The sequence below is a fragment of the Schistocerca piceifrons genome, chromosome 1 (genome assembly GCF_021461385.2).
Source record: "Schistocerca piceifrons isolate TAMUIC-IGC-003096 chromosome 1, iqSchPice1.1, whole genome shotgun sequence".
NCBI lineage: Eukaryota > Metazoa > Arthropoda > Insecta > Orthoptera > Acrididae > Schistocerca > Schistocerca piceifrons.
In genome coordinates this window covers 389,296,052-389,305,455 of record NC_060138.1, presented here as the reverse complement: position 1 = coordinate 389,305,455, position 9,404 = coordinate 389,296,052, and the positions used below count along the sequence as shown (strand labels likewise).

The 9,404-nt window shown below is 39.8% G+C and overlaps 1 protein-coding gene across 1 annotated transcript; it reads right to left on the bottom strand.

Annotated features, from left to right (window-relative positions):
- Positions 1-389: 389 nt before the first annotated feature.
- Positions 390-7,142, bottom strand: LOC124711181 (NADH dehydrogenase [ubiquinone] 1 alpha subcomplex subunit 6). Its single transcript, XM_047241112.1, has 3 exons — positions 6,805-7,142; positions 6,522-6,637; positions 390-583 (listed from the first exon to the last, which is right to left on the bottom strand). Exons 1-3 carry the CDS (start codon positions 6,932-6,934, stop codon positions 455-457), a joined length of 375 nt encoding a protein of 124 aa, XP_047097068.1. The 5' UTR covers positions 6,935-7,142; the 3' UTR covers positions 390-454.
- Positions 7,143-9,404: the final 2,262 nt, after the last annotated feature.

The window sequence follows — 9,404 nt, the reverse complement described above, 5'->3', positions numbered from 1 at the left end:
CAGTGAAATATTTGTATAAAATGGAATTGACAATTGAGCTGGACACCCTAAACCGTACTGTTAATCACACAAAGAAAACTTGAGGGATCTCATGCACATTCCTATACCAACCAAGTAATAAAACAGGAAAGTAAGTAGAACCAACAGTAGTAACAAGTACTTCTCAATAGGCAGCAATACACTTGAGTAAAAACTAATAGAGTGAGAGGTACAAATTCACAAGAATAAATAATATAGTGACTGTTACCAAGTAAAGGATCGAAATTGCAAAGTGAGACACTAATTGAAAGAAAACAATTCATACTGTGCATCACAAACCTTAAAAGAGATCCACACTTAGTATTTTATTTGCATACATCTTTGGAATCTTCCCATCAATGAAAGACAAATGACTTGTGTAAAATTTAATTTATATATACACGTCTACAAATATTTTTACAAAACTACAAACATTTCACTGGTGGCCAGCAAAGAATTTTGAAAGAAAATCTGTTGGTTTTGGTTCATGTGTTTCTTTAAAGTAAGCCATCACATGGCCTTTCTGCTTCCAAATCTGTACAGTTTCTTTCAGTTCCATTTGTCCCTGAAAAATGAATCAGAGTAAATATATTTTACAAAAAGGCTTGTGAAAAATAGGCATCTTCCAACATTCATATCCCTACATCTTAAGACTGATTTGCTTAACAGAGGTAAGGGAATGTCCTTCCATATTTAACCTTGCTTAAATTAAGGTGTATAACAATACTTTAAATAGCACCAGTATCTCTCAGGAACAAGTTATCGAACAACAGAAAAAAATATAGAAAAAGCAAAAACTTTGTAGTCTTGTACTCCTTAGTTCCATATAACATTACAGTATATTAATAATTTTTACTTTGGGATCGTCTAGCCACAACCAAATGAAAAATTTTTTGGTGCCATACCCATTTCCCTTCTATTCTTTGCGAGGCATCTTCAGTAGCAGATTTCATGGATATTGACCTGCATGTTGTGTTTTTATTCCTTTGTTACTGCTATCTTTATTTCCGCCCCCCACCAGCACTAGGAACTGAACACTACAGTTCAGTTCTCAGTGCTGTGAAGTATGGAAATAAAATTTCAAATGGCAGTTATAAGACGAAGAATGGTAACAAAGGAAGAAAAACAACATGTAGATGAAAAGCCACGAAATCTGCCACTGAAGATGCCTTGCACATAGAGTTGTGAAACTACTGTAGCTGTAGATTATCGTAACTGTAAACCATGGTAGTTTTCCTGCCACCATCCACTGCACCCTGGCTGCAAATGGGAACTGCATCTGATGTAAACAGCAATTCGAGTGAAGTGGCTGGTGAAGTAAGGTTACGGGGCAGAGAAGGCAAGGGATCATGGTAGGGGTTGAGGACAGCTGTTGTGCTGTCTGTGAGAACAACCAGGAATGTGGGGAGAACAGGATAGGGCTGCTAGGTGCAGACTCTGAACAGTGTGTTGGATGTTGGAGGGGCAGATGGAGGGGTGGGGTGGGGGTGGGGGGTGGGAGGGAGGAGAGTTCAGTTCAGAAAAGTGGGTGTTTGTAGGAAGGGTCCAGGTGGTGTAGCCTAGTCATTCATGGTCATCACATCCATAGTGAGAACAGGGTCTCTATGAGGCCTTCACAGACCAAAATTACTTTCCCTAACTTGTCCAGAAACAGATCCCTGTGCTTTGTCTCTCCAGTCTGCTACCATCTACCCATACCTGCCATCCAACTACAGAAGAATATATCTTTAAACTCAGTAGCACGCAGTGCTGCAGCAGCTAACCACATTTTTCGCCATACCCTGATGTGAGGAATGTTCTACCCACTATCTTCCCCACCCCTTTCCACAGTGGTAATTTGATGATCACTGACTGTATGATATCCTCGTCCATCCCTACTCCTAACCTTTTGCCTCATATCCCAGCAACACACCTATATGCAAGACCTGTCCTCATACCACCACCACCACCACCACCACCACCACCACCACCACCACCACCACCACCACACTCACAGGCATTTCCTACCCCATTAAAGGCCGCAGTACTTGTGAAAGCAGCCAATTGATCTAAGCCACAACCACTGCGCTGCTTTCTACATGTGCGCAACAACTAACAAGCTCTGTCCACACGAAAGGCCACTGCCAAACAGTAGTCAAGAGACAGCTGGACCACACTGTTGCTGGACACACTGCCCAACATGAAGTGTTTCACTTCAGTGACTGCTTTACAGCCTGCACCACATGGATCCTTTCTACCAACACCAGCTTTTTCTCAATTGTGCAGTTGGTAACTCTCTCTACAACAAATCCTTCATTCCTGTAACACCCTGGCCTCAATCTTCACTCAGTCCTCCAGCTACCTGGCCTCAATCTTCACTCAGTCCTCCAGCTACCTATTCCCTTTACCTGCTCCCACTCCAGCACTAGACATGCCTCCACACTGCCAATGCAAACAAGAGCCTTCTTCCACATCTCTCATTTCCCTCCCCCACCCAACACAGCACCCAGACTCTGCAGCTAGTAGCAGCCATATCATGTGCCCAACATGTCCCTGCAAACTCGCAGGCAGCACACCACCTTCCCCCACCACTACCAAGCTATTGTTCCCCATCCTATGCTGCCTCCTTATCCCCATAATGATATACTGTTTACGTTAGACACAGTTCCAGCCCACAGTCAGGCCAGATTGGGTGCACGGAGTGGCCATGCATGTGCATTTTTTTTTCTGAAGAAGGCCCTTTGACCCAGAAGCTTAAATGTTTAGTAGTCTTTACAGTGCTTGTCTGCAACTCAATGCTCTTCTATGTAGGGAGTAATAATCTATCCTTTTCATTAAGCTGTTATTACATCCTGGGCTTAGATCTTTCCAGAAAATAGAATGCTTGTTACACAGCAAATTAGAATTGAAGGTAAGAAAATGACTGGTTAAATGCTTCATGATTTTCAGTACGGCTGAGAAAACTAGACATTGAAGATGAGAACAGGGATGAAACTGTAGCATTCAAGATGCGGATTTGGAGGAGAATGGAGAAAAGAAAATGGGCGGATAAAATGAACAGCTTAGTGCTGACAACGGTAAACGAACAAGAAAGTCTCTTAAATTTAGTTAAGAAAATGAAAGCAGATTGTGTGTGACACATACTGCAAGAAACACTATTTCCAACAGCTACAGAATGTACAGTGAAATGACTGAAGAAAACTGGAAGGACAAGAATAAAAATGCTATATGGAACGAAAAGGGGGAAGATACCAGACTACAAAACAGTTAACCTGAAACACCACCAGATGGAGACATTAATGGTGTCAGGAACCTATCAATACACCTGATAATAATGCAGTGCCAAATACATTGTTTATTGCATTTCAATAATTCATGGCTGCTGACAAATTTCAAATTTCAGTGAGGTGTGAAGTGACACTGATAATGGATTTCACAAGTTCATGTTCAGGTCTTTCATCATTCCTCTTGATGTATAAGCATCATAAATTCATAAAATTAGTCCACTACAGACAAATGGACAATGGTCTTCCGAGTGGTAATGGTGTTGGCTCCTCTACTGCAAGTCCTAAATCCATTCACTTTACATTGAGTTATGGGACAGTTATTTATGTTTTACCTATTTTTCTCTGTCTTGGTGGTGTGCACCAGCTAGGAAAAATTAACAGATTGTCTTTTCAGCTCCTTTGTGGGGAGCTGAGACCAAGCTACTGTAATACTTTACAATCCATTACTATGCTGTGCTTCCATTTGCTTTGTTGGTTTTCAATTCTTTTCTCTTAGAGGGAGAAGAGAGGCACATAGAGGAGGAGTCTCAAATTGTGAATTCCTTGCAATTAAATTTTATTTGGTCACTAAATTAACTCCTCAACAAGTCTTCCCACTGATGTTGCAATGGAACTCATCAGAATTGCCAGGATTTGCAGGGAAGCCACTTCCCCCTCGTCTGTTTTGTTTGTCTGTTTGGAGAACCGTAAAAGCTCAAGCCTGCAATGGCTTAAAAGCTATAGTAACCAATGCTTGACTGTTTATCATTCCATTCACCTCATTAGTTAAGTATTTGCTATAAATATCTACATAGCAAATAATTGCTGTGTATTATGCAAATGACAGCACCACTTGGTGAATAATTGTTACTGCATCTTTGGGTATATTTGAAAAATAACTACTAAAAACATACATAAAATTATGGGTAAGTGAAGAATAAGTGTGTCTGCATATGCTTAAAAAATGCATTCAATTAGTTTGAGTCTAGTACTACGATTGGTTTTTATATGAACTTATTCACTTTGCATACACAATGACCTAAATATCATGCCAGCAACTTGTGGAGATCTGGCAATTTTACAAAAATCTTCTGCAAGAAACAGAATGTCTTACGTAGAAAAATTTGGTGTGCTAGGTACTAATCACAGAAGCCTTCTATTCAGGGCTGGTTCAAGAACATTTTTCTACACAGTCAACATTGATCTGCATGTGCACAACTATAACAGCTTGACTGATGACTATCAAAACTGAAACTAAATAATAGAGTGTGTGTGTGTGTGTGTGTGTGTGTGTGTGTGTGTGTGTGTGCGCGCGCGCGCATTAGCAAAACGTTTACAATGAAGAGGATGATTAGCTATTTAACATCTACTGCTGGATAAAGGTATCCTTCACGAAAAAGGCTTCCTCCGAACTCCATGCAATTCAGTCTGCAGCTGTATGCACCCATATTGCTCCTGTACCTTTTCTATCATTTAACCACCTTCAATGGGTTATGTCTTTTTGTATCTCTTGGAACCCAACTTAGTCCAGTATCCATTCATTTTTCTGGCTACATTTCCATTTCATTTTCAGGGTAGTCACAATTTCATTGTTCATTCCAGTCTACTTCCTGGCCAATGTGTGTGTGTGCCTGGCATATACATCCACCATTGTTCATGCAGTACCTTCAACACCTGTAAATACTACTGCTTGTTAGTTCTATGATTATCTTAAATCTCAACTTTCTCCTCACTGTGTCAGTTTCATTATTTTAGTCTTATTGTATTGATTTTTGACTCACTTTCAACAGGTTTTATCAAGATGAGCCATTAACTGCAATTTCTTTACTTGAAGTGTATAATGCAGTCAGCAAAATAAACATTTATTCCTTCTTAGTTTTCTCTGTTTAAGCATTTGAAAACTACCTCAAAAGCCCTGTAGGAAAGAGGTGTGTGTTCTTCAGCTGACTAAAGGAAAAAATCTTTACATTTAATGCTCTGTTAAACATGCCATCTGAGATTGAGCACATGCTCAGGATGTGGACAGAAACTTCAATGACTAATTTAAAAAAGACCCGAGGCTTGCTCCGTAAGAAAAAAAATATAGGCTAGGCACAAATTAAGTATTATTAAGACAGGGAAACAAATGAATCTGGGAACAGACTACAGTGAAAATGTAATTATGGTTGCAATAAAAATAAACAGAGGTTCACAAGGTGTATGAAATGGATAACACATGGGTGAGGAAGTACTCTGCTGGACTCTTAGGGCATAAGAATGATGAGCACAAACTAACAGAAGGAGAGCCAAATGGGTTTAAAACATGCAGAGCAGTATGAATTGGTATAACTGAAGAATATGTAGAGGAACCTAAGTAGCCAACAGTGAATGAAAGGATTAACGATTAATATTTAAAGGGCAAAAATCCCTCTAGGTTTTGCACAGGGTCACACGATTAAAAAAAGAACAGAACCAAAAATCTTGTGAATGTCACAATTACCTGCGTTTTTCTTCTTGATGAAAGCAGTTTTCTTCAACAATATGACAAAAATACAGAGTTATGGTAACATAAAATGGCCAAGACAGAAATGTTATGAACTTCACAGCAATCTGATTCTAATAATGTCGAAGGTTATTTCTAACAACACACAGCCCCTCCAGAAAAACTTCAATGGCACAAAAAGCACGTTATCACAATAGAAATAGTTCCTGTTACTCAAAGCACAAAACTCAGCAATTACACATGTCCTTTTTTGTAGCTGGAGGGGATGGGGGACTGGTGTTAAGAGTATATTGGTGGCCTTTACAGAAACTATTTTGTTTTGCTTAAATTCGTTTGACAAGATTTTTGGAGAAATACTTCCGATCAAAACCAGACAGCTGAGCAAACACTGTACCACTCCATAATTGCTCTTTGTATTCACACGGCTTTTGAGGGCGCCCTAGCTGTCTGAATTTCTCTAAGGTAAATAACGCAATGAAACACAACAATAGTTATGTGAATTGAGCACATTACTGCCATTCTTGTGTAGGTAGGCTGATTTGACAGGCATTGAGTATTCAAAAATGCAATGAACTGATCACCTTCCAAGCTAGAAGCAAATAGTCATTATGAGAGTTTGACAGTGACTGTAAAGTACCAAACACTTCTGTGAAGTGAGTAGGTTCTCCCAAATCAGAGTTGCTGACTTTTAACATCTACCTGTGTAATCAATTTCTTTTTTAGTTCTTGCGATAATGTGTTATACTAGCACTATAAGAGAATACATACGTCAGTACCTTAATGACGAGCATGTCTATCACACGGATGTCGGTAACATGTCTATTTTTCTCAAATTCCTCTCTTAATTTAGCCCTGCACTGCGGAACAGACTTGGGAATATCGTAGTCCATAACTGGAAGGATAAATACATACGTAAATGCGTGCGCAAATTATATAAAAACAGTGGCACAACACGGAAATACCAATTTATGAAGGCATATCTCAGCTTCTCAAAATTTATTGAAATATGTAGCAGTCAATTAAATGACAAGCTAAAGAACTTATGGTTCCGCAACTCACCGACGTAAGGGATTTGTCTGTACCATGCTTTATATAAATTCAACACTCTTTTCCGTGCTTCAGTTCTGTCAACAGACAATATCGGCCTAACTTGCCTAGCAGCAGATTTCACCGCCTCCCGGGCCGCCATACTGTGACTGGCTGACTGCCTATTCAAGAGTATTAACTATTAACAAACATGAAACGAAATTTACATCGAAATTCGAGAGTATCGATGTAAGGAGTGTTTAAAGCTGAGTGGAACTAAATAATAAACTCTTTCAAACTTTTTAGGCGGCAAAAATATTGCTTTTCGTTCATAGAATATTTATTTGGCTGTTCTCGCCACGAGTATGATTCTAAAGGCCCGTCCACACGCAACGATCTGTCTGCGCACATCATATCTGCGCAGACAGTTCGGTGCGTGTGGACAGAAGATTTGCACCAACATGAGATTTGTGCAAACCTGGAAGTTGGAGTTGGAGGTTTGAGCGAAAACTCTCAAATCTGTGGGTTCAAACCACATCTGCGCAGGCAAGTTGGAGCGTATGGACAGGAGATCGCCGCAAATCTGGTGCGAAACAGATGTTTGCTCAGTCTAGTGTTTGTATTTGTGCGCACAGGGCATTAAAATGGCTGATACTCGTCAGTGTTCTCGAGAGTTTGTTAGTGAATTCATTGAAATATATAGAAACCACCCATGTTTGTGGAAGATTAAACTAAAGAATATAGTGACCGAGACAAAAAGACAGCAGCATACAATGCTCTAATTGAAAAATTGCGGGTATTATTTCACTCAACTCTTGTTTCGATATTGCAGTTGAAAATTCCAAGTCCTTGTAGCTCCTTCCTGTTGCTAGTAATCTTAATGTTACCGCCAGCCGTTCATGAGGAGAAATTGCCCTTCTCTATACAAGTATTTTTTCTCATAATATGAGGGGTTACAAGCTTTAAGAGATAATTATAAGTTTCGACATCCATCCGCAAATAATTTCGCCAGTCGTTATGTTAGCCCTGCAACTCTCGCAGTAAATTTACGTGAGAAAACTGCTTTCGCTTTAGCAGCCACTGTCTACACCATTTTAACCGCTTTCTCTGTTTCCTGCGGTTCGTCTGAATGTTTTTTGCAACACAAGTTGCGAACACAGACCACAACAGAACTTCCTCCATTTCTATATTTCAAAATAACTGAATAAAATTTTTGACGTTAAGGGGGAGTGTAGTCGCTTGCCACTGATATTTCTTTTCTACAGCGACAGATAGCGGGCGAGTAGTAGGTTGGGGTTTGTGTCGTGTGAACACACCACATTTGCAGTGATCTTTTGCGGAGGATGCTAAGTTCACCGGACTTGGATGCGATGTGACGTCATTATGACGTACACACGCTACATCGAAAACGATAGAAACCGTATATCAACTATTCGACTTTTGTGAACTTTCGAGAGGTTGTGACAGGGTAGCGCTGTGCTCTGCGCCATTCGTTTGTGAACAGTAGACTCCAAAGCTGAACTGAGTATATGATGACCTAACACATTGGTTCTCCGAGTAAGAGACCTTTACTGTTGCCATCTTCTGCAAGCTGCATCCAGCAAAAGTAACGAGACTTCTGCATAGTTTAAGGTATCCGCTCATGTTGTGATGCAATTCGTATTTTGCATAATCTTGTCGTAGCAAATTATACTGCTGACATAAACCACATTGACATGGCCAGGTACATGCTAAAACTATTGTGGTTGTATACATGACATAATAAACAGTACGTCTGGTTTATCATACCACCGTGGAATGCTTTGACACTGCATTCAATTATTTCATACGTCAATCAGTACTAGACACTAACCTTTGGTTATGATTACATTGAGAAATCCACTTCCCCTCGTATTTCATCTCCGGTCGACGATTTTTCTTCAACAATGCCTCATATTTTTCTTTTTAAGTTCGAAATTCAATCATTCTACACACCAGTCATTACTGGACACTAAGGTACCTGTCTCTGCGGTCCGAGTGTAAAATTACTTGGAATTATGGTTGATAAAAGACTATCTTGGGATGGACATATAAATTACTTAGCTAACAAACGTGCACGAGTTCTCTTTCAGCTATATAAATTAAGAAAAAAAGTCAGCAAGACTGCTACAATCTAATATGTACTGACAAGACCAATTGTATGAAACCATACTAAAATGTTGATAGTAAATAAATATTATTTTCGGCGTAAGCATTCAATACAACAATCATACAATCTAATCTGGTCGGGACATAAGAAGACTTCACTTTCTTACGAAACGTGTTGTCCGTGGTGTTTTCAAGGCCACGGCCAGGAATATTTCTACTACTATCCAGCTCTTTTATTTTGGCGAAGTACATATACGCTGCCACACTGAGCTGTTTTCAGAATCGCACATGTCAAAACAAACCACTAGCAGACGACAGTTTAGAATCTCGAACGTTCGTAAAAGTCGATAGGTGTGTTAATCGACTAAAGCGTATATACGTCATAATGACGTCACATCATATCCAGGTTGGGTGAACTTAGCAAGAAGCGTCTCGCGGGCCCCGAGGAATCATGACGTCATATCATGGCATGACGTCGCCTCTCATGCAAGCCAATATCGCTGGTA

Excerpts from the sequence above, each read along its gene's own strand:
- LOC124711181 (XM_047241112.1), bottom strand. The coding sequence starts at position 6,934 with ATGGCGGCCCGGGAGGCGGTGAAATCTGCTGCTAGGCAAGTTAGGCCG. Across the intron at positions 6,638-6,804 it reads CAGACAAATCCCTTACGTCG|TTATGGACTACGATATTCCC; the intron begins GTGAGTTGCGGA and ends TTATCCTTCCAG. Across the intron at positions 584-6,521 it reads TAGACATGCTCGTCATTAAG|GGACAAATGGAACTGAAAGA; the intron begins GTACTGACGTAT and ends TTCATTTTTCAG.